We start from the raw sequence: 27,217 nt of genomic DNA on the forward strand, positions 1-27,217 counted from the left end.
TGGCCTACTCAGAATATACTGCCAAAAAGCACACTGGACATGAACAATATTCCAAACTTCTAGGAGGTATCCATCTACACTGGAGATTTACCTACGTCCCAGTAAAGTTTGTTCTGGGCCAATCAGTTAAGAAGCATACTATCCACACAACTAAGCAAGATATACGTCTGTTCTCAGGACAGCTAAGGTTTTATGAAGCTTCCATTTTAGGACAGTAAAGGATTATATTGTCGGCATTTTTGTCTAAAGGATATAAAAAATAAGATTGCTTACAATTTCATAATAAACACACACACACACACACACACACACACACACACACTACAGACTGACTCGATCAAATGACCAGTAATTCAAAATTTAAGAAACATTACTCTTATTATAGATTTATGGTTTAACACTCTTTAAAACTCAAAACACTCACTTCCCAAAGACTCCAAGATTAAAAGGATACATAATCTTAAAGGAAATGTAACAACTTCCATAAACTAGAGTGTGTCCAAAATAACATCTCCTTAGTAAAAGCTTATGAGATTCCTTCAATGTCTTAAGAGTTCCAGAAATGCCACTTTATTTCCAGTATACTTATTACATGAAGTAAAAAAAAAAAAAAAAAAAAACAGTTTTTCACATACCTTAACAGAAACACTGTATTAAATAAAACACTCATACCTAAATAAAACATTAGTTTACAAAAATAATGCTTTTATTTTACTAAAAAGTAACTTCAGTAAGCAAATACATTGCTATTTCACCCAAAGACTCTCTTCAATACATCAACAGGAGATGGAGAAGAAATAGAATAAGAGGTAGGAAAAGAGGGCAGTCAAATAACATTACAGGCAAAAAGTAAAATTAATGAAATTTAACTCAAAGTTATTGGAAATAAAATCTGAACATATAACCTAAACATTTTGAGGAAGAATATATCCATAGCTCAGGCTAACTGTTATACCTGAGCTTAAATCCAGAACACTCGCAAGCATTACAAGTCAAATTATAAAACTATCCTGAACAAAAATTGAATATGTCTGGAAGCCATTTATCTGACCTCTAAAGAAGGCTCACATTATTTACACCAACAGTTGGCTCAGCTACAAGAAAGTTAAGATACAATACAAAATATCAGCCAGCACAGAAACTCTAACATAGAGAGAAGGAAGCTACTACTGCTATTGTAGGTATTTTGGAAAGAATTTAGTCTAGAAATTTACCCTACTGCAACTGCAATTGTCTTGCAACTCTGATTGATTTGAAAACATCAACAAAAACAATAACTCTAAACTCAAGAGTTTGGGTTTGAAAAAACATCTCCACGAATCAACCTAAGAATTGTTCCCTGAGAGACCAACAGTATCAAGAAATACAAAGGACAAGGAAAGGTCATTATTGAATGAGTTGTTCACTCATTATAAAAGTCCAATAACATGTACCTCTTCATCACTAACACAGATATCATCACAGCAAATATCTTGAGCTCTTAGACAACAATACTAAGTGACCCTTCTCTGTGCTTCCATGATATTTCATATAAATTTATGCAATGTCTGCCTTCTTACCAGACTATGAGATCAGAGCAGCAATCTTAACACTTCTTCATTTCAATATTGTAGCATCTAATAACATCTCACATAGAAGTCACTCGAAAAACTTTCTGGAACATAAATACCCTTTAATGTTCATTCCATGCAGTCACAAGCCTAATCTATGTGACAAGAATAATAGAATTCAACTATACTTTGGGGGAGTGGGGGACAGAATCTCTGAACTTACATAACTTCTTTTGTTTCTGCAAGCTTTACTTTGCTTTTTGCCACTAATTAATTAATAAACTCACTGAGTATGGTCATCTTGTCAGTAGCAAGCTGCTGTAATCATTGAGGAAAGAAGATATCACAATTTTAAAGATAGAGCCAGGTAGATCTGCCAGTGAATTAAGTGTGGGTCCATATATAAAAAAGAGCTAGCTCTTTATAAATATCTAACAAGCAAAAGAACATCATAATTCTACTAGAAGATTAATGGTTTCCAAAGTAAAATGTTGCTATTTTACATGTTAGATATACTCTGTTCCTTTTCCTATGTTAGACATGAAAACTTCACACTGTTTCTTTCAAAATACAGGAATAAGTTATGATTAATAGTGTATAAGAGTAAGACTGACAGGCCAGGCATCATGGGGCACACCTATACTCTCGGTAACTTAGAAGGCTGAGGCAGGAGGGTCAACAACTTAGCAAGACCCTATGTCAAACTAAAAGAAATAAAATAAGAAGACTAAGGGGTGTAGTTCAATGATAAAGCTGATCTGGATTCAATACACAGTACCCAGAAGAAGAGAGAGGAGAGAGGAGAGAGGAGAAAGAAAGAGAGAGAAAGAGAGAGAGAGAGAGAGAGAGAGAGAGAGAATGAATGAGCAAAATAATACAGCTAACAGAAAAAGGAATGGCACATGAAAACTGGTCATATGATTTGGTATTTTAAAACCCGGGTGCGAGAGTTTTCCAATCCATAACCTGGTCTTTTGCAGGCTTACAATAATAATTCATAAAACATAAGAAAAAAAATGGAAATTCAAATTTAAACTTTTGACCCCATTCAAGGAAATTATTCTGCCCTCAGGCTTTTTAGTATCCTTTTCAAGGAGAGTATTGAGTATTACAAAAATGATTAGTAGTATAATCAAAAGGTGTTAGGATATGTATTGGATACAATGCTAGAAATTAATATTCAAAGTTGGAAACAAAAATACCTTCTAAAGGGTATTTTGTGTGTTCATTATTACGATCATTTTATATTATGACATATTGCTTGTAAGTCAAATGCCTAGAAACAAAAAACATCAGTTACTTAAAATTAGTCATTTTTGATATATTTCTAATTCTGAAACAAAATGTGGATAAAGAAACAAACAACTAGGGTTTCAAATTATGCATTTGGGACAAGCATTGTTGAATTTTCAAAAGATAAAAATTATCATTCCTCTCAAGAGAAATGTTTATAAGTTTACAGTGTCTTTAAAAACCATTGGGATTTCTTTCTCTGCTTTTCCCCCCTTATAGTATACTTATGCATGCATTGTTCTTATGAAACAATATTTAAAGTTTAAAAGTGAATCTCTAAATAATCTAGTTCATGTGTACCATGAGTACAAACACATCCTATGTTTTTTTTTTGTCAAAAATCTATAGAATATTTCTTGATCTACATTACATGGAAAAATGAATTAGGTCAATAAGCACTTTAAATGGCAATTAAAAAAAAAACTCAATGAAAACAAACCTGGACATTCATTTTGTGTTCCCTTTTAGTATTAACCAAAGCCAGCCAGGACTGCTTAACTTCAAGCAAAGCACTAAAACAGATGCAATATAGTAATTATATGGCCTATTCTGCTTGATTTTCCTGACCACAACTGATACTAGTTGCATTACTTAGCCTAATACCTACACTATAGGAATCATATCCAACTAAAGAAATAAATAAAATTAAATAGAACAGGCTTTTAATGAAAAGTGCTCAATATGTTCACTCTCCTCCCCAGGACTTTGACATTAACAACCATTCAGTGAGTGAAGAAATAAATGGCAGGCCTCTCAATCAAACCCAAGTCAAGTGCCAATATGACTGACAAACTTTAACTTTCCTCCTGGAATTCATTTAAAATTTAAAATCAACCCCTTCAATTGTAAATGGTTAATACAGAATTCATTACCAATAAAAACTTTTGAAAATGGCTCCACCATTTTCTAATTTCTGTGTTCTAATTCAGAAAGTAAAGACTACATGTACTTCTTGTATACAACTTTATTCATGCTCCTAATTCTGCCACAGCTGCATGCATAAATGCCACATCTGAATTCACATTGTACATTCATTTCCCTTTTGCATCCTCAGTTTTTTCCTTAACATCTGACATGGTATTTCATACACAGAAAGCACTCTGTTGTTTCAACCAATCCCTTGTAAAAGTCAAGGACCACTCTGGACTTAAGGACTACAAGTTATTCACTTAAAAACACTTTAACAATAACAAATGCAAAACTTATCATTTTACCTTTGACCATTTTGTTATTTTAATGCTATTTTAACTACAGGACTCTGTAATATAATTACACATACATTCTAATTTTACTTTGAGTTTCTTATTTAAATTTATTTTCAAATTTAACATATGGTGGCTACAGCTTTATTCTACTCAGAATTTAAAATTTTTAAAAAGCTTAAAACACCAAATACTTAAAAATACTTAAAACACCAAAGAAAAAGCAGTCTCCTAAAATGTAAGCATCAAAATAAAATGCTAGAACTGAACAGCTCATTTCCTTTTATTTTTTCATTCTTATAGAAAAAAATAAAATCAAATGATTCTCCCTGCTACCATCAAATAGCTCTTAGTCAAAATGTGGAAATGTGATATTACAAAGTAGTGAATACAAAACAAACATTTGACAATCATATATATTTTTCCCATGTCTTCAAAAAAGAGCAATATCAAACAGATGGTCAAATTAAAATCAAAATACAACTTTTTTTCATTGACAGATAACATTGTATTCTTTCACTGTGATGAGAGGATTTAACATCCAACCTTTCTATATTGCTAAAACAGAATTCTATTATACTCATTCATTTTTTTTCCCTCACAGATATGTTGTATGTGGAAATTTCAGATTTTAATTAGATATTTCTGAAAAAATCATTGTTGATTCCCATTCCAAAAATGTCAGACTGAAAAGTAATAGTATATGGTAATTTATTGAATATAATAATTCTAAATTGAAATTCAATGCTAAGTGTTCAAAATAAGATACATGTGTCATAAAAGGGGAAAATACATGAAAATTGTACTCCTATATCCAGTTTCTACCATGTTTCCACTCAGTTTTGGGCTAATCACTATATACTCTCAATAGCAGTATCCATCATCTGAAAACATGGGCATCATTATTAAACTCGTGAATATAATTACCATGTTTCAGCGTTCCACATTTTGTATAAGAAAATTAGTTCCAGTGTTTTTATCCAACATAGCCCTACCTTTAATATAAGTTCCCAGTTCTCATTTTACAAGGGATTTAACAGCATTTCGTGGTAAGAACTAAACTACATCTCGATCAATGCTACCTATTCAACACTAACAAAAAATGTCTCACAATTTGTGCTCTTTAATTATGTCTAAACTGCTTCATCAAAGATCTTCTTACCTTCTTAAAAGATGAATTAAAAAAAAAGTCCTCCCTCAAAAGATGAAAAGATTTCACATGTTCTTAAATAAGCAGAATTAATATAGTCAAAATGCCTCACTACAAAAGCAATATACAGCTGGGTGACATGGCACACACTTATAATCCCAGCTACTTGGGAGGCCGAGGCAAGAGAATCATAAGTTTGAGACCAGCCTCAGAAACTTAGTGAGGTCCTAAGCAACTTAGTGAGACTTTGTCTCAAAAAATAAAAAAGGGCTGGGGTATGTGGCTCATTAGTATAGCGGTTCTGGGTTCAATCCCCAGTACCAAAAAGGAAAAAGGAAGAAGAAGAAAAATAAGGCACTATACATTTAATGCAATCCTCATCAAAATACCAATAACATTCTTCCTGGAGTTGTGGGGGCGGGGAGAGGGATGTCCAATCTTAAAACTCATTTAGAAGAATGAGAGATTCAGAAGAGCCAAAGCAATTCTAAACAACAAAAGGGATACGGGAGGCATCATAATACCCAATCTCAAATTATACTCAGAGCTACACAGTAGCAAAAACAACATATTGGCATCAAAATAAACATGAAGACCAAAGGAATACAACAAAAGACATAAAAACAAACCCAAATTTTTATAGCCATCTGATAATTGACAAAGGTGATGTAAATATACCTTGGAGAAAAGGCAGCCATTTTAGTAAATAGTGCAAAAAAACTGGATATCCACATGTAGAAGAATAAATTGAGATCTCTTTCACTCTGCACAAAAGTCAAATCAAAATGCATCAAAGTCTTAGAAATTAGAAACCTTGCAACTGACACTTAGACTCAACACTCCATCGGATAGGTGCAGGCACCAACTTCCTCAAAAAGACCCCTAAAGCTTAAGAAAAAAAACAAGAATCAATAAGTAGACTGCCATCAAATTAAAAAGCTTTTGAACAGCAAAGGAAATGATTAAGAGTAAAGAGAGAGCCTATGGAATGGGAGAAAATCTTTGTCAGCTACACCTGTGACAGGGGATTAATACCAGTATATATGAAGAACTTAAAAACTCAATGTCAAAAAAAAAACCCAATCAATAAATGGGCAAAAGAACTAAACAGAAACTTCTCAAATGAAAAGACAAAATAGCCAAGAAATAAATGCAAAGCTACACTAAGATTTCATCTCATTCCAATTAGAATGGCAATTACAAAGAACATGAATAATAATAGATGCTAGCTACAATGTGGGGAAAAAGGTACCCTCTTACATTGTTGATAGGACTGCAAATTAGTACAACCACTCTGGAAAGCAGTGTGAGGATTCCTGAAAACACTAGGAATGAAACCACCATTTGATCCAGCCATCCCACTCCTAAATATTTATTTATCCAAAAGAACTAAAATTAGCATACTAAACTAATACAGTCACATTTATATTTATAGCAGAACAACTTACAACATCCAAATTATGGAACCAACCCAGATGCCATTTTAATAGATGAATGGATCAAGAAAATGTGGTGTATATATACACAAGAATGGAGTTTTACACAGCCATAAAGAAGAATGAAATAATGGCATTTGCCAATAAATAGATGGAAATGGAGAAAATTGTACTAAGTAAAATAAAAAGACTCAAAAAATCAAGAGTGAAATGTTTTCTCTCATATGTAGAGGCTAGAACAAAATAAGGGAAAGAAAGTGGTTGGGGAGAGAAGAGGATATCAAAAGATACAGGGAAGATCAATAAAGAAGAGGAGAACAAGATTTTTATAACAAAATGTGATTTTGTTATTACATTATATTGTTATATAATGTAATAACAAAATCACATTATATAATATATAAAGGAAACTTTACCTTTATATAAATTTAGATGAAAAGAAGTTGAGAAGAGGATAGAGAATAGGGAAAGATAAAAAAAGAAGGGGGGAGGGGACAGTGGGGATTAAAATTAATTAAATTCCTTGCATATATGACTTTGTCAAAATGAACTTCAATACTTGTATAAAAATTATGCTCTAATAAAAAAAATAAGGTCCTCTAAAGACAACTAAGTATAGTTATTGAAATAAGCAAGTATTAAGTTAGAGAGTAGAGCATCTCAAATAATTTACAAAGTCTTTATACTGGTGGATATGATTCCTACCAAGTCTGATACAATGGGAAAGAACAGAATTGGTAATCCTGAGTTCTACTTCCAGTTCTATGAAAGGAAAGCTATAGTTCTGGAACAACTCTTTGGGCCAAAATGTCATCTATAAAATAAGATAGTGGAAATTGATAATGTTCAAGGTGATATTATACTTTATAATCACACTGATGAAAAATGCTGACGGCAATATCATCTTTGTTTCAATAGTGCAGGGCCACCATATGAACTCTGACATAATCTTGTTAAACAAAAGCTAACATACAGATTCTTTTTTAACATTTATTTATTTATTTATTTATTTATTCTTATTAGGTATGTATGACAGCAGAATGCATTTTTGATTCATTGTACACAACTGCGGCAAAAATTTTCATTTCTCTGGTTGTACATGATGTAGCATCACAGCATCACATTATATATGCAGTCATACATGTACCTAGGGTAATGATGTCCATCTCATTCCACCATCTCTCCTGTCCCCATTTCCTTACCCCTCCTTTCCCTCCCCTTTGCCCAAAGTTCCTCAATTTTTCCCATGCCACCCCGTTCATGGATCAGCAGCCACTAATCAGAGAAAACATTCAGCCTTTGGTTGTTTAGGATTGGCTTACTTTGTTTAGCATGACATTCTCTAACTCCATCCATTTACCTGCATATACCATAATTTTATTCTTTTAATGCTGAGTAATATTCCATTGTGTACATATACCACAGTTTCTTTAACCATTCATCTATTAAAGGGCATCTAGATTGATTCCACAGTTTAGCTATTGTGAATTGAGCTGCTATAAACATTGATATGGCTGCATTACTATAGTATTCTGCTAATTTTAAGTTCTTTGGATATAGACTAAGGAGTAGGATAGCTGGGTCAAATGGTGTTTCCAATCCAAGTTTTCCAAGGAATTTTAACACTGTTTTCCAGATTGGTTGCACCAATGTGCAGTCCCATCAATGTACAGTCCCCAACATCCTTGCCAATACTTTTTGTTGTTGAATAATCTTGATAACTGCCATTCTGACTGGTGTGAGATAAAATCTTAGAGCTTAGTTTTGATTTGCATTTCTCTAATTACTAGAGATGTTGAACATTTTCAACTGTATATTTTCGTCTGAGAAGTGTCTATTCAGCTCCTTAGCTCATTTATTGATTGCATTTTTTTTTGGTGTTAAGTTTTTTGAGTTCTTTATATTTCCTGAAGATGAATGCTCTATATTTGACATCCATGTGGAAAAAAATCTGCTCCCAAAATGTAGGCTCTCTCTTTTGCTGAGAATCTTTTTAGTTTTAAATCCATCCCATTTATTCTTTTTTTGAACTTATTTATAAATTAGAATAATTTATTTATTCTAATTTTTATATATAAGCATAATGCCTTTCAATTCATAGTACACATATAGAGCACAATTTTTCATGTCTCTAGTTGTACACAAAGTATTTTCACACCATTCTTGTCTTCATACATGTACTTAGGGTAATGATGCCTAACTCATTACACCATCTTTCCTACCCGCTACCCTCTCCCTTCCCCTCCCTCCCCTTTGCCCTATCTAAAGTTCCCACATTCTTCCCATGCTCCCATCCCCATCCCCATTATAGATCAGCATCTTCATATGAGAGAAAACATTTGACATTTGGTTTTTGGGGACTGGCTTACTTAGTATAATATTCTCCAACTCCATCCATTTACCTGCAAATGCCATGATTTTATTAGTCCATTGCATATATATACCATATTTTCTTTATCCATTCATCTATTGAAGGGCATCTAGGTTGGTTCCACAATGTAGCTATTGTAAATTGTGCTGCTATAAACATTGATGTGGCTATGTCACCATTGTATGCTGTTTTTTAAGTCCTTGGGGTATAAACCGAGGTGTGGGATATCTGGGTAAAATGGTGGTTCCATTCCAACTTTTCCAAGGAATCTCCATACTGCTTTCCATATTGGTTGCACAAATTTAGCATACAGATTCTTGTGGAGCAGAAAAAAACTGAAAGTACTAAAGAATCTTCCAACACTGTCGAGGCTAACTAAAAGGTATAGTATCCATATGAAAGCATCTCCTACAACAGAGAAAAGTTCCACATATGGATGTGATAATGGGCGAATTACAGGAGAAAAGTAAAATGAGTGTGGCAGGAACCACTGGCTTCCTCCAAGTTTCAATAACTATTGGCAAGAAGCACTTTCTCATATTTCTGGTAAGATTATGTAATAACATATTCTTTATACCTAGAATTTCTCATTTTCTTATATAGTTAAAAATGAATGCAACTAGTAAAATCATTATTTCACTAACATTGGAAAACAAATATTTTCATTATGTTTGTGTTGGACTCAGGAAAACAATAAGAATGTTTTTGTCATTTCCTTTTCAAATTTTTTCTCATTGTTTATAAATATACCTGAACAAAATATTTAAAATGTTTTTGAGAATATGGTCACAATCCTAAGAACAAAAGACCAAAAGAATACATAGAGTATAAACTAAATCTTCTATAATACACTCTTTTCTTAATTTTAGGCACCAGCTCTAACGTACTATGCAAATGTTCAAAATTAAAATTTCCTTCTTTTAATATGTCTGCAAATTACTTGTGATTTCGACAATAGCCAATATCATTATTAAATACCTATTTGAATATAAAATTTCTCCAAACTTAGATCAGACACAGATCTGTGTAGATCAGACATTATTATGATACTTTCACTATGTAAACTGATGCTGTCTTACTAAGCAAAAATGATTTAATTATCTAACTCTTGTTGATACATATTCCACTAAAATAAAAAAATATATGTTTCTAATAAAATAAACAGTATTATGAGTTTCTAGGTAAATGTCAGAAGAATCAAAAGATTAATATCAATAGGATCTTTCTGGAACAAAAGAGAAAATATTTTCCTACAAAATTTAAACAAAGGAAATAATTAATTTTAATGATACCATAGCTTCATTTGTCTAACATTTCAGGAGTGATTCTTCCCTGGTAAGAAGCTCTTAATAAAGTCTTAAATGCATATATAAAAGTTCTGCAAAATACTTGTTCTCTTTGTCATGTAAAATTGGAAAATAACATTTGACAAAGCAAAATCAAATGTTAGGAAAAAAATGCATTGTATTACCACAGATTACCATTGAATATATGAGGAAAATATGCCAAAGTTAGTTATTCTGTCCAAATATACTAATGGCAATCTTCTACCACTGATTGATGCTGGCACTGGTGCTAACACTTTATATAAACTTTGATGTAGTTTTAACATTTCTAAGTTTATCAAAGTCATAATAAGACTAGAAACAGCCTAAAACAAAGCATACAGTTAAAATAACATGAATTTTTTAGAAACATTGTGCATGTCTAGTAATATATATTGTGTGATATATATTTGTGTTTGTGTGTTTGTGTCTTTAAGATTACATACCATTTTAGTATACAGTGGTCATTTTTCCTCTATGTTAGTATGCATTTTCAGGACTTGACCACAGGTTGAACATCTCTAATCCAAAATTCTAAAACCCAAAATGCTCCAAATTAAGATATTTTTTAGTGATGACAGGATATCACATGTGAAAAATTCCACATCTGACCTCATATGACAGATCATCATCAAAACACTGGCATACTAAAAATATTGTATAAAATTATCTTTGGGATATGTGTTTAGACTTGGTCCTATTTCTAAAATATCTCATTATATATACATAAATATTCCAAAAGCTAAAAAAACTCCAAAATCTTAAACAATTCTGGTCCTAAACATTTCAAAAAAAAGATATTCATTTTAGTTTTAACAACTGAAAGGATCAACTACAGACCAGTTTTCTTATCTATATTCCATTCTCAGGACATATGCCTGTCTCATAATGGATGCTTAAGTGAATGCTGCATTTATCTGGATGTGTGATAATGCATATAGATAGATAGATAGATAGATAGATAGATAGATAGATAGATAGACAGATAGATATACGAAACATCTCAAACATAATTACTGAAGAAACATTTAAGCAGAGCAAGGTAAACTTTACATTTTCAGCAAATCAAATATTTCAACACATTCTTAAATGTAGATAAGGAAATATAAAATGTTTAAACACAATCTTCTGGCTAATATTTTAATTATAGAAAGTTGGAAAAATTACCATCATCTCCACAGCAACTATGCGCTGGTCACAGATACATTAAATATGTATGAACATTAGATTCAATTGTCTGAAACTGCCATAAAAGAGTTGAGCGAGGCCTAGCTTTGAGTGATGGAAATACGGAGATTGGTTCCAGCTGTGTGCAGAAGCAGGTGGATCCCCATCTCCACTCAGCAGAGGAGTAGGCATTACCCAATGGGAGTGGGCTGCCTTCTTGTTCCTCTGTAATACTACCCCTTACCTTTTTGGGATGGAATGTTCTATGGAACAGCCCCTCCTCAATAAATAGGATGGTTTCAGATGTGCTCTCTGTCTTTACTCTGCCTCTCTTGCTTCCCTTAGAGGAGCTGAGGCCTAGGAACTATAGCAGAACCCCCCAAAAAAGGTATTTTCTCTGTCTCTGTGTGATTATTTTGTGCCAACCCAATTCACCTGGAGTGACCCTGATTGATTTAGTTATGTGTTGTGGCATTCAATCAAAGCAAAAAAAAATGAAATAAGAACTAAATTTCAGCTATTGTCCACCTTATAGGTTGAAATTTAGGAGCCCCATTAAGCCATGAATTCCAATCTAACTTATTCTTGGTTTTAACAATCACTGGGATTAATATACACATACAAATATATGCACAAATATATACACTAGGTAAACATCACAAACTAAAAAAGAAGGAAGGAGAGCAAAGGATTAAGAAAGTTTCTTCCTAAAAGTTAATGAACACTTTTATGATGGCCCACCCAGTGGCAGTTCTTTCTTTGTGGATTTATGCAACCCTCAGCTAGTACAGTATTCATTCAGCTCACCTTTTTCCATTATCTGTACTTTAACAATCTTTTTAACATTTGACTTCTGTCACACTCCACTGAAAATTCTTTTTGGAAGTTGATGAAAGAAACAGAAAGCAAATTTAAATATTTTGTCTTCTCTTCTTTGTTGATTTCTTGTCAGAAGTCAACCTCAAAAGTAGTGACTTCTAAAAATCCTGAGTATTCTACCCAACATGCCATAAATGGTAGTTACTTGAAATAAATTTACATATCTACTGAGAAGAACAACATGTGGGGATATACCAAAGGTTACAATCTCCTTAACTTTCCCTCTCTACAACTATAAGAATCAGAATATTATCAATTTTAAAAATTACTATGAGAATTAGCTCATAAAAAGCATTTAACCACAGATACTTTATTTTGAACCTTAGTTTTCTCATGAATCAAAGAACCCTAATACCTACAGATTGAATGTTTTGTGTCTCCCCCAAATCCATATGTTGAAACCATGTCTCCAATGTGATGGTATTTGGAGGTGGGGCTTTTGAGGGGTAATTAGGTCATGAAGGTGGTTAATGATATGTAAATTTATTTCAAGTACTACCATGTTGGGTAGAATACTCAGAATTTTTAGAATTAAAAGTAGAAGTCACTACTTTTTGAGGTCATCTTCTGACAAGAAATCAACACAGAAGACAAAATATTTAAATTTGCTTTCTGTTTCTTTCATTAACCCTCATGAGGATTAAAGCCCTTATAAAAGAGAACCGAGAAAGCTCCCTTGCTACTTCTGCAATATAAGAACACAGTATGAAGGCACCAACTAGAAATCAGACATGCACCTTCAATTGAATCTACCAGTGCCTTGATCTTGGACTTCCTAGCCTCCCAAACCATGAGATACAAATATCTGTTATTTTCAAGACAACTGTCTACAGAATTTTGTTAAAGCACCTGACATATAGAAAGTCCTCAATAATTCACCAGACCTAACTTTTTTTTGCTAGTTCTTTTTTTTAATATATTTACATATGACAGCAGAATGCACTACAATTCATATTAAACATATAGAGCACAATTCATCAACCCTTTCTTATCTTATATCTAAACTGCTATTTTAAGATACATGATTATTTTTAAATCAAATATATTAGAAGGTGACTGGTTGAAAGAATAAAACTCCCAGTATTCAAATAAACTTGTCATTTTTTTTTCTGGCACTAATACAACTTTCTTATGAAAAACTACAATTACATTTTTAATATAGTATACACAAATTATGAAATTAATATGTCTTTTGAATTAGAATTTATTTATATTTTTACCTTTTCTTCTAGTTGGTCCTTCAAACACTGGTATTTTAGCTTCAGTTTTTTGTTCTCATTTTCATTCTGGGTTAATTCCTCTGTAAGTTTCTCACACTGTGATTTCAACTTCTCTAGCTGACAACGATGGACTTTAGCCATGTTCTTATCTTCTAAGTTTTCTGCCTAAGACAAAAAAAAAGGAAAAAAGAAAGTCCACTGGCTGTGACCAAATTGTTTCAAATAAATAACACAATTTTCAGTGGGAAAATAAAACTTTAGCTCTCTCAAAGTACTCATACAAAGAAATTAAAATAAACACATACAAAATGTTCTTTGCATTTATTCAATGACCCATCGAAAGATAGCAAGTATTTACCAAATGACAAGTACTGTACTAAGTACTAAAGAAAACAGATATGAACAGAGAAAGAGACAGAGGCAATCATCCATTGACAACAATAAATGATAACAGTGGGGGCTGGGGACATGGCAATCAAAGGAAGTGACTCCAATGCTGAGGGGTAGGAGTTATTAGAGAACTATTCCCCAGAAGGGAAATACTATACTCGTTTTCTCAGCTGTAAAAGAAGCTTAGCATTCCTGTTCTTTCTAACTCAAGGATTTTAGGAGATAACTGTATCCTTCCTATACAATACAATTATTCATACAAATCTTGGGTGCCTACAAAGATCATAATAGCCAAGAAACTAAAAGTTAATATTGCAAGACTTTATTTCAGCACCAATAGGGTAGTAAAATGTCTGCTTAAGACAAAAAGAAGAAGAAAAGAAAGTCCACTGGCTATGACCAAATTGTTTGAAAAAAAGTAAAATAATAAAATCCTGGAGTTAGAGCAGGAATGCTAAGCTTCTTTTACAGCTGAGGAAACTAATCAGTCTGAAGTAGCAAAAATTGATATTATTAAAATATCAATCTGTATTTGGATATAATCAAAATTGTTTTAAAAGATAAACATTAGGAATAATCGGGACTGGGGTGTGGCTCAAGCAGTAGCACGCTCGCCTGGCATGCTCGGGGGGCTGGGTTCGATCCTCAGCACCACATAAAAATAAAAAGATGTTGTGTCCATCCAAAACTAAAAAATAAATATTAAAAAAAAATTCTCTCTCTCTCTCTCAAAAAAAAAAAAAAGACATTAGGAATAATCTATTCTGTACATGGAATTCAAGAGTGGTCCAGTATATAAACCTAAAGAATCTTAAGATAACAATGCAAACAGCAGGTGTCAGAAACTTCTCTAAGGCATTTTGTGTACAGTTTGTCTTTATGTCACCCTCACAAAAACTAATCAGGGAGACAAAATTATTGCCTTGTTGACTCCTGTTTTGAGGCTGAAGCAGAAAAAAGTTAGTAAGTTACCCAAGGTAAATAGTGAGGAAATGTAGAGCCAGGATTTGAACCAGGAATTCTTTCTAATGTTTGTATTACAACTACTCCATCACTCTGCCACTCAAAAGGAACAATATCATAAGTTTTTTAAAAGCCATCTGGGTGCAACTTTCAATGCTAACTGGCCATACCTACAGTTACTAAGAATCTATAAGCAACTACATATAATATGTTTAAAATATGTGTGTTAATGCCTAAAATGTACCTGCTTCTTTTGCTTGTATAAGTTTATTATGTGTGTTCAATTAGGTGTATAGGAACATAATAATTGAAACAACTTCCTAAAAGGAAGAAGTTTTGTGAGTTTTAGACAGAATCTATATTTTATTTACTTCACAAAATTCACCTAAGACCTGATGCCACTTTGAATTAACTAGGGAATTGATTTTTTTTGAGCAAGCCTATAATCACAGCCCAAAAATAAATTTACAAAATAAAGTCTCTCATCAGGAAAATTGTTCAATTACAATTTTAAGTTTCAGTAGAATGCTTTTATTTTTTTCTTATGTCCTATAAAAAGCATAGGTAAACAAGGTTTCTCCCAAAGGTTGGTGATGTGCTACAGCCAGCTCAGATTCTCAGAAGACAAATGTGTTCCTTCTCCACTAACTTATCCCATGTTCAGAGATGTCTCCTTTGAAATCAACCTAGATGGGGATATTTATACCTCTGAGCTGGGCAAATTCTACCAACCAGTGATTTTTGCCCCCTGAAGTACATGCTTCTCCATACTTATTAGTACATCAATTCCTAATTAAACTAAAAACTTATTGTATTTTTTATTACTTTTAATTTTAGGATTTACAACACAATGATGTGTTCACAACAATCCAGTGATATGCAAGAATTTTACTATTCCTGATTTGTTGGTAAGACAAAAAAAAAGGTGAAGTAACTTGATTAAGAACATATGGCCTAGTGATAAAAGTATAGAACTTCAATCCTGCATCTTTTGGTTCCAATAAAAAGCTGTATAAAATAACTTTGCTGAAATTACAATAAGATGATAGTCCAATATCCTGAAAATGTTCATAACAATTAGAACATGTCAGTAAAACACTTTAAATTTAAATATAAAAATAGGCATGAGAAAGGAGATTCTACATGAAGGGGGAAAGTACAACTAATTTGTACAGAGAAAAATATGGATAATGTATCAGAGTTTATTATACTGATAAAATAATTAATTATGGGATGCTGAAGGACACAAAAATGTAATATTTATAGAACTACTTGTCTAAAATTCTACTGTTCATAATTTAGTATACTAAATCTGTGAATATCTTTGCTGTCAACATTTTTTTTTACTTATCAGATAAGTAAAAGTGTAGTATTATATTTAAAAAAAAAAAGCATAAGGTGGAGACTATTCCTTAGGGTAACTTTTTTGATACTACTGGGCCCTCACAATCTCTGGTCCTACATTAGGGAACAGCACAACACCCCATTCAGACCTCAGTCTTTCAAATTAAAACAACAAAAAATGTTTACAGGTTCTAGAGGATCAGAAAACATGTAAATTATAAGTTCTTAACACTGAAGAAATTTCTTAAAACACTTTAGTTGTTGTATTGTAAATGAATTCAAAGCATTTCCTAAAGAACAAGAAAATCAGTTTTCTCCATGTTACATGGGGAAATTCAAACTAGGTAGATCCCAGAACACATTGGGAACAAATCCTCTGATTTTCAGTTTTTCAAATATTTAAACCCAACATCCACTGAGTATCTTGCTATATATGTGCTAGACGCTATAAGACAGGAACGTGGGTAAAAAGACCTGAACACCAGCAAACCAAAATATAAGGCAGCCTCCATGTGCTACACTGGAGAAACCAACGAAGAGCTATGTAATAAAGAGAACTGAGCAATTTATCCCAGCCTCTGCTGAGATTTATTCCAACTTTAGTGCATCTATAAAAGAAGTATAAAACTAATTGGGCTTTAAAGGTTTAGGCAAAATTTTTTCCCCTGCAGATCAGTGGAAAGGCCAAACCAAATAGAGAAAAAGCAATGAAATGAATGTATGGGGAACTGTTATATATTTTTATGCAGAGATTGGGGAATATAAAAATGCCATTAATGTGCACAAGTAAGGTGGGGCTACAGGAAGGAAGGCTGGGCTAAGGTAGAGACTTTGTTCCAGAGACAGTAAATAGTCAACATGGTTTTTGAGTAAGAAGTGATACATTTAAATACATATTTGAGAAAATACAATTAGGAGGTATCTGAGGGCTGTAAGGGAGAAGTTGGGAGTGAAAAGAGGAACTAGGTGAAAGTAGAGAAGCAACTTGGAGGTATGTCTAGGTAGTCTGAATTAAACAGCCCATATCCTTTTTCCACTATGACACATGACATATTCAGATCCTGTCAGGTGTCTGGCTGTACCACCAATACTTCATCTCCCACTCAAGAAAGCATATCTGAATGTGAGAATTATGTTCTTATAGAAATAATCCTGAACTTGCTCTAATTTGATAAATTACTACCTCCTGGTTAGTAACATGTAGGTTATTATACAACCTAAATAACAGTAAGTCTATAAGCAACTACTACTCTGAAAATGGGCACTCCAGTATAAGAATTTTTAACTGAGTAAATAACCTATCATCATAGATTTGCATCCCTTATTCCTTTGCCAAGGATACTTTTCCTTAAGTTTCAACCATGTAGCAGTACTTTCACGCCCCAGCCTAGTCTCAAGCAGTTGATCCGTCTTCACAGCAGTTTTTGTATTCACTGCTCATAAATTCCTCCCATCACTGCCCTATTCTACTTCAGAGACAAGAAAGAGAATTTCAGTCTCTTCAACTCCCAAGACCACCTCTTTTAAGTGTCCCAATCTTCCTGGTTTCCTTCATCTTTTCCTTCAGATAAAAAGATGCCTGGTTCAATATATTGAGTGCTGTTCACTCTATGTTTTAGCCAGTTCCCTCACATCTACCATGGACTTTTTGTGTCAATCTCTGCCAAATTGAATGACAACATTTTTACTTCTTTTAGTTTGTCTCTTACATTTAATATCCAAATGCCATAATTTCAACTGCCACAACACATTACTGGTTCCAAAATATTTCACTCTAATCTCAATTTCTCCCTCAACTCCTGACTCATTCATTATTTACTAAACTGCTGTACCAGGATGTTTATGGTTAATCTTAAAGTCCCTCCCATCTAACTCAATATGCTAAAAACTAGATTTGCCACCCTTCTCTCCAAATCTGTTCTTTCTGTATTTTCTATGTTGGCAAACAGCATCATTACCTACCTAGTCACCAGAGTCATTAATTAGTCATCCTTGAATCTAAACCTTTCCAGGAATAAAAATAATTAAGAACTCAGGCATTTAACCACATAGGTTTAAGTCCTATCTGTACCAAACTCCAGCAGTAAGTCTTTAGGCAAGTTACTTAAAACTCTCATATCACAATTTCCTCCTCAGGGAGAAAATAATACCACACAATGTATCGGGATAATGTCAGTATTACATGAATAATAGCAGTCTCTGATATAGTTTGTTGCAAAAATGTTTGCTAGTAGTTAATTATTGTCCCAGTCAACCAATTAACATATAATATAGTTTATTTTCTTTTAGATCAGTTCCTTTTCATATCCCATATTCTACTTTTGTTTATACGTTCGTCAACTCTGAAGGATAAATGTCATACCATACTATATTTAATCAATATTAAAACATTTTTCACATTTTAACTATCTCTGGTTTGGATTATTTTATAGTTGATAGCATGTCTTAGCTTCATAGGCAGAAGGCAGTATTTTTCTTAGTAGATTACGACAATGATGCTTCTTAAAATTGATGCTTCTTAGAACCAGTGAACTATAATAAGGGTCTCCTCCCTACTCTTCCAGTCTCTTGTTTTCATCTACCTAGCCCAATGACCCTAAATCCACTATTGCCGTAAGGCTACACAGGACAGGGAAAGAATCCATTAAATAGATATAGCATTCTACAAATGTCAGCTACTTCAATATAATTTCATCTTGCAGTTTAAATATTTTTAAAGTAGTAGTTGTCAAAAACTTTTTAAAAAAATATAACTAACCTCTAAATATTTATCTATTCATTTATCTATTTATCAGTATTTACAAGGTTCCAGAACTATTTGAGGCATTGGAGTTATAGCTATAAATACAACAGACTCAAATCCCAGTCCTCATGGAGTTTTCATTCTAATAAAGGGAGAATAACAAAAATAAATATGTAGTATGTAATCTGTATTAATATAATAATAAGTACTCAAGAGAAAAAAAAATAGATTAGGGAACTTGGATAGATTTATCACATTCCTGACAATCATGATATCAAATGATTGCCCTTCACAGTGATAACAAATGCCATTGCACCTTAGAAACAGTCCTCTAAATAAATGCAAAGTCTCAATTAGGCATTTATCTCGGCAACTTTGATTTGGAACAGAAAGGGTAAATCTCAAAAGTCTTTGTTTTACATAGCCCATAAGCTGATCCACTTTAGTTACCATACTAATAAGAACTGTGGTTACAGCATCTATAGCCTTGACAAGTCTTTGCCTTTTATATTTTAGGAGGTCATAAATGTTGAATGAGGGCACGTTTCAGGTCTACCACTTACTGCCACCTCTACCTTTCCTGAAATCCCAAAATAGCTAACAATTCTTTTAGAAGGGTTTCAATACCCTAAAATAAGTACTCCCGGTTGGCTGCTATAGGTCATTTCAACCTGGCCAAACAGGCATGAATAAACCTCTTTACTGTTGGTTTTATCTTCCCTTCAGTGCTTGGGAATACAGAATGATCTCTAAAAGTTTACGCTTTATTAACTTCATGAGTCACTAAAATAAATTCCTTCAGTATTACCAAGATAATTCAGCACAGGTACCTTTAATGTCCTAATATGATTCTCTGCTTCACTCTTTTCCTTCTTAAAGTGCTTCATCAGCTCCTGGATGTTTTGCTCATGTTTCGTTTTCACACTCTGCAGTGATGATGTGAGATCTGCCAGCTCCCTTTGGTGAACGTCTCGTTCTAGCTTTAACTGTGTAATGATGGTAGCTGTTTCATCATCCCTGGATTTTGATTGGGCTGTGAGGTCAGCAAGATCCTTAAGCACTGCTTTTTTGGCTTTCTCTTCCTCAGCCAATTTATTAGCCAGATCTGCTCGAATGGCACTCAAATTCTTGATGGACTCCTGCATCTCAAGAAGTCTAACTTTGTCCTGGGCCTGGCTCTTCTTTAGCTCTGCAATTTCTTCCTCCAGGTGAGCCTTCTCAATTTTTATCTGACTATGACTCTTATTCTGCTTTTTCAGTTCACCTTCTAGTCTATGAATGCTGTCCAGGGAATTCTTGACTTCCATCTCAAGCTCAGCTTGATGAGACTTAACATCATTTAGTTTCTTCTCCTTAGAGCGAAGCTCTTCCTCTTGAAGGGCACGCTTGGTTAAGACCTCATTCAACTCCTTTCTAAGATTCTCTACCTGTTGCAATGCTGCATAAAGCTGACTTTTCAATTCATCCTTTTCTTTTAGAATCTGATGGGTTAAGAATGTTAAACAAAACAAGTTACTATAAAATTCACCATAGACTGTCAGGTTAAAAAGTTTATAAGGATAAGAAAAATTCATTTTAAAAAGTCATTTTTAATGAAAATTATTTTTAGGCTAGAAAAGGGGAGGCTATATAATTATCCTGAAACAGTCTCATACTGAAACATGTTATTTCAGATTTTCATTATCAAAATATATTAATCCATGATCACAAATACTTAAGTGTAAGATAAATTGAGCAAAGGAATGGGGAAAAAACAAACTCCTATTATGATTTATTAGAGATGAAAATAATATTACCTAACATAACAATAAAGTGCACAAAAATGACACACCTTTAAAAAGAGATATATTTGACACAGAGATAGAATATAGGGAAGTATACACAAATAAAATTTAAGAAAGTTTATGATGTAATAAGCCCCAATTAATAAATCAGTGTCAATATTGACAAGAAATACACCAATATACAACTGGGCATCTTAAAGCCACAAAAGGATGAAATGAGATTAATTTATGATTCCAATATGTAGGGAAGATTCTCAAGAGAAAGGTTGCTAACTTAGTTGTTTATTATCCCCTGCCGGCTTCACCAGTTAGGGATTATATGACGGAATAGAGGCTAAGAATTAATCATCATGGTCTCTAATTCTCACTACCCAATCATTGCAAATGAAAAAGCAGGTCGCCAATGAAGCCAAGACTGTGGTCTCTACAATACTGGCTCCAAAGACCATCTCTCCAAGTCTGTCCTTGCTTACTGATGCTCACCAAACCTTTTCCTTTTTTTAAGTTTTATTTTTGGCTGACAAATATTGCACGTATTTACGGAGGGCAAGGTGATGTTTTGACATGTGAATCACTATGTCTTGAACCAGAAAGTAAAATTAATAGTCATTATAAAATAAAAAATTAAAATGCAAATATATGAAAGGCACTTCTATAATACACTTTGGTATGAAACAATTAATCATAAAACATAATGAGTCAATCATTCAAAAAAGTAGTTTCCTTAAGTCTATATTCAGTTTAAACAGGGAGAAAGAAAGAAGACCAAACTAATATAAGGAATAAAAAAGTGATTAAGTAGTTGAGTTTTGAGCAGAAAACAACTGAACTTAATACTCAAGTCTAGCTATTAATAGTCTATGGACTTGAAAAAAAAAAAAAAAGGTCATTTATCCTCCCTCATAGAAACAATAGTTACTTTGTGCTATGATGTAGCACAAAGGCACTCCCCAGATGCCAATGCCATGCTCCTTGGACTTCCCAGTCTCCAGAACTCTGAGCTAAATAAACTTCTGTTGTATATAAGTTACCCAGTCCATGATACTCTGTTACAACAGCAGAAAATAGACAAAGACAGAAAAATTGAGACCAAAAGGTAAGTCTGCTACTGTAATACATACATGAAAATTTTGGAAGTAGTTTTGAAACTGGCTAATGAATAAAGGCTGAAAAATTTGGAGAAGCAGGATAGAAAAAGCCTAGATTACTCTGTTTTATGCCCGAGGGCCTTATGCAAGGCAGAAATGAGAAGCGATGAACTAGGATACTTAGCAAAAGAAATATCTAACCTGCAAAACATTGAGGCAGGGAAGCCATGAGACAGGAATACCCTTGAGACTCTCAGAAGATGAGCTACCAGCGTGCAAAGCCACAGAGGCAAGGCTGCCAGAGGTTTCAGGGTTCCAAACCTCCCAAAGTGTCTAGGAGGCAGCACACAGAGTGAATAATTATTCTCCAGCTTTAAAACTTAGCTTTTCTCTGTTGGATTTTGAACTTACTTGGGACCATTACCCTTGTTCTCTTACCTATTTCTCCCTTTTGGAATAGGACTTTCTATCCATGCCTGTAATACCATTGTATTTCAAATAGACAATTTGTTTTCATTTCATAGGCTCATAGCTGGAAGAAATCTGTCTAAGGATGAATTGTGTCTTGAGTCTCACCCATATCTGATTTACATAAGACTCTGTACTTTGAACTTTTTAGTTGACACCATAACAAATTAAGAGATGAAAGTCTTTTGGAATGGAATTAATCTATCTTACATGTGAGAAGCACATGGGTTTGGGGTAGCCTGTGAAGAAATGCTATGATTTTACTATTTCCTCTAAAACACATAAAAGTTTTAATTGTCGTCTTAAGAGTTAGTGTCTTTTAGAGGTGATTAATCAGGGTTATGGTGTCACGAGTGATCAATATTACTATCACAGGAATGGGATAGGTATCTCAATACTGGATTTCTTATAAATGTGGGTTCAGTCAGAATTTCTGTCTCATGTTTGCTTACCCTTCCACCTTGTTAGGACACTGAACAAAGGTTTTCACCACATGCCTGTGCCATGTTCTTAGATTTGCCAGCCTTCAGAACCATAAGTCAAATAATTCTGTGACAATCTATTATAGTATTAAAAAAAAAAAAACCAAAGACAAGGTTCATGTGATTAGTTTAGGGCCATCTAGGTAATGTCCTTATCTTCAACTGAACGGTGCCATATATAATCATGAGATTAGCATCATATTCATAGATCCCAGGAATTACACTGAGACATCTTTGGGGGCAGGAAGGTCATTCTATTTACCCCATCGAAGAAAATGAAAAGTGGCTTTAAGAATAATAGGAAAAAGACTTCTTAGGTGCAGGAATTAAAATTAAGAATCAATAAATCAAATGGACTCAAACTAAAAAAGTTCTTTTCAGCAACAGAAACAATCTATGAGGTGAATAGAGAGGCTTCATCTTGGGAGCAAATCTTTACCCCTCACACAGATACAGCACTAATCTCTACGGTATATAAAGAATTCAAAAAGTTAAACACCAAAAAAAAAAAAAAAAATCAATAAATGGGCCAAGGACCTGAACAGATAGTTCTCAGAAGATGATATACAATCAACAAATATATGAAAAAATGTCCACCATCGCTAGAAATTAGAGAAATGCAAATCAAAACTACTCTAAGATTTCATCTCACTCCAGTCAGAATGGCAGCTATTATGCATACAAACAACAATAAGTGTTGGCGAGGATGTGAGGGAAAAGGTACACTCATATACTGCTGGTGCAGCTGCAAATTGGTGCAGCCAAAATGGAAAGCAGTAGGGAGATTTCTTGGAAAATTGGGTCTATACCCAAAGGACTTAAAAACAGCATACTACAGGGACACAACTACATCAATGTTTATAGCAGCACAATTCACAATAACTAAACTGTGGAACCAACCTAGATGCCCTTCAATAGATGAATGGATAAAAAAATGTGACATACATACACAATGGAATATTACTCACCAATGAAAGAGAATACAATCATGGCATTTTCAGGTAAATGGTTGGAGTTAGAGAAGATAATGCTAAGTGAAGTTAGCCAATCCCCCCCAAAAAAAACCCATGTTTTCTCTGATATAAGGAGGCTAATTCATAGTGGGATAAGGAGAGGAAGCATGGGAGGAATAGATGAACTCTAGATGGGGCAGAGGGGTTGGAGGGGAAGGAAGGGGACATGGGATTAGAAATGAAGGTGGAATATGATGATCACTATTATCCAAAGTACATGTATGAAGACATGAATTTGTGTGAATATACTCCGTATACAACCAGAGATATGAAAAATTATGCTCTATATGTGTAATAAGAATTATAATACGTTCTGCTGTCATATATTTAAAAAATTAAAAAATAAACATAACACTAATAAAATAATACTATTATCTTAAAAAAAATAAAAAGAATAACAGGAGAGGGGCCTAAAAGTGAGAGGAGGTGGCTTAAATATAGTGATTAGCATTTGGAACAGAGTATAACCCACTAATCATGAGTAAAGAAACTTCCAGGCAGTTGTAAAGATTAAAATTATATTTTCATGATGAAGTTCTATTAGGTAAAACATATTTGATTACAAAATATTATGGTCTCCTAAAGCTAGTTTACACAGAAAGTATACTTTTCTCACATTGTAGGAAGCCCTGAAATAGGACGATTCTGAAAAAGTTCTTTGAAACTCAGACTCTGCTACTCTACACTTCTCTAGGTTTTACCCTCTTCCCAGTGTTCAAGTATCATATCAATTCATGACAAAGATGACAGCCTTAGGCTGGACAGCTACTACAGGTAAAGTGTGAAAATCCTTTGACTTGATGTTAATTACTAGGCTAAAGGCCACAGCCCAAGATATTGTTCAGATGCTGAGTATGAAAATGTCAACATCTCTACCACCACCTCAGTACCCTGGACACTTACAGGACCCTTTGATGAAAAGCCCCTTTATCTTGAGGCAGTTCAAAACAATGGACTTGAGTGCTCTTTGGCTGCCAGGAATGCTTGATTAAGTATTTGAAAGAGCTCTAGGAAAAGTCTTGTTTTTTTGCTTTTTTTGTCTTTCCCTGCTAAATTTCCTATCTCCACCTCTTACACTTGGACTAAGGTTAGGTAGATCACTTGGCTTTCCCAACCCTCAAAGGCTCTGAATCAGCAGTTAAGTCAACTTGAATTATAGAATGCACACTTTAGATTACTCAACCCAAAACAATCTTGCTGTTTTTAGACAGACAAGCTTCAACCTAAATTTGTCTTTTTCTTGCAAGACCTTTCTGAAGGCTGAAAACATGAACATAACATCCTTCAACATCTTAAAGTTTTCCCACCAGTCACTTAATGCCATATTCTGATTCACATCATCAATGTCCCAAAAAGTATGATTCCAATGGCTCACTGAACTGTTCCCATCAGTGTAGCAAGGTTTATCCACTGCCCTTTAAAACAATAACAGCCTCCCACCACCCTAAATTTACACTTAGTCAATGCTACAATTCAGGCTCTTTTACTGATGGTTCCTCATCTCTGAAATTCAAATTTTAAAATTTAAATGCTGCTTGAATTTCTTTTGGTGAAAATAAAAGGAGACTCCAATTCAAACTGGCTTAAGCCACAATGAAATGTATTACTCCAAAAAGAACTGGATGCAGTAGGTCAAAGTCCTAGCTCTACCCCCTCTGTAGCTCTCTCAATAATACCCTTCTCATCTGAGGCTTCATCCTCAGGATGGCAGCAGGATAGCTTCAGCCATTCCAGATCTAAACGACACAGTATAGAGAAAGAAGGAACTCCCTCTTCTTGTGTAAATTTTATAGGCTTTTAAATAAATGCTTACCATGAATTCCCAAACAGACTTTAGGCCCCATTCCTCAGTGATCAGGTCAGAAATGTGTGCCCACTGATTGACTTATATTAATTACTGAATGAAATGTAATGGGAAATGAAGAAGGTAATGATTCCAGTGCCAGGGATGGCACCCAAGGCTTTCACATACACTATTCTAGGTAAGCATTCTACCACTGAGCTACATCCCCAGCCAAGTGCTATTTCAAGACAAATTTTGTTGGTATCTATAGGAGAAGCAATGGAAAAACTAGAGAATTGGTTGATTTCAGATTGAAGATAAGTAAAATGTATGAGGTAGAAGGAAGAAATTGAAGATGCTAGTGAGAAAAAGCAGCTTCTAATTAAGCCAAATTTGACAGAAGAACTGAATGCAGGAACTGGCTGGCCAACTAGAAGAATGTGGAAAGACCAAAACCAGGTATTAATGATTAAAAAAGAAAAGAGAAATAAAAGAACTGAAAGGTCAGAGACTGAGATTTTGGAATTGAAGTTTTGAACATAGAACAATTACAGATGAATACAAGTCTAAAGTGCAGAAATTGGTTGCAAAAGTAGAGTGAATTGAAGGTCACTGTAAAATGGGAAATTCAGTAGTAAAGAATAAGGATACAGAGTTCAATGAACTGCTGAGTTGAACTTTGAATCACTAAGGATGACAGCAAGAATTACATGTACTGAAACAAGCTGAGAGGAAGCCAGGTGTTAAACTTCTTGAAAATTTTGGAGATGTAACGGGGAAGAAAAATACCAGTAAGGAATGTGGGAAAAGGATGTTCTAATCAGATTGTTATGGTTTCGATGTGAGGAGTCCCCAAAATAGCTCATGTGTGAGACAATCCAAGACGGGTTAGAGAAAGGACTGGGTTATAAGAACCTTAACCCAAGCAGGGAAGTAATCACTTGAAGGGATTAATTGAGTAGTGACTAAAGGCAAGGAGGGGGAGGGGTGGCTGGAGGAGGTGGGGTTTTGGAGGCATAGCTTTGGGGTATATATTTGTATCTGGCAAGTGGAGATCTCTGCTTTCTGATCATCATGTGAGCTGCTGTTCCCTCTGCTGCACTCTTCTGCCAAGAAGTTCAGCCTCACCTCAAGCCCCAAGGAAGGAAGCCTGTTGTCAATGGACTGAGACCTCTGAAACTGTGAGCCTCCAAATAAACTTCTCCACCTTTACAATTGTGCTCGTGGGGACTTGTAGTCACAGTGGCAAAAAAAAAAAAAAAAAGCTTATTAAAACAAACAAATCCAACGTCCAAAGAGGGGCAAAAAGAAAGATTACAGACAGAAGGCCTGAAAATGTTTGTGTGAAGCCAGAAGAATGATACTGTCTAAAACCATAGCAATTATTGGATGAAGGGCCAACTCCTGGAAGGCCAGACCACAAAATACAGAAAGATGTCTTAACTTTACTAAAAGGTAAATAGGAAGTTTTTTTTTTATTATTTTTTTCTGCACATGAAAAAAATACAGAAAATCAGCACTCTGGCCTTTCTTGAATTGCATATGACAGGATGGCATACAAACTAA

At 34.0% G+C, this 27,217-nt stretch overlaps 1 protein-coding gene across 1 annotated transcript in view; it reads right to left on the reverse strand.

Moving 5' to 3' along the window:
- Positions 1-27,217, reverse strand: part of Cep128 (centrosomal protein 128) — a 385,475-nt gene that overhangs the window by 231,048 nt on the left and 127,210 nt on the right. Inside the window, exons 17-18 of the mRNA XM_048799524.1 lie at positions 19,864-20,514; positions 13,594-13,758 (exon numbers count right to left, since the gene is read on the reverse strand). Coding sequence (XP_048655481.1) covers positions 13,594-13,758; positions 19,864-20,514 — 816 coding nt within the window. The remainder of the gene's footprint in view (positions 1-13,593; positions 13,759-19,863; positions 20,515-27,217) is intronic.

Source organism: Marmota marmota, unplaced genomic scaffold (genome assembly GCF_001458135.2).
Source record: "Marmota marmota marmota unplaced genomic scaffold, marMar, whole genome shotgun sequence".
In the NCBI taxonomy this organism is placed as follows: Eukaryota; Metazoa; Chordata; class Mammalia; order Rodentia; family Sciuridae; genus Marmota; species Marmota marmota.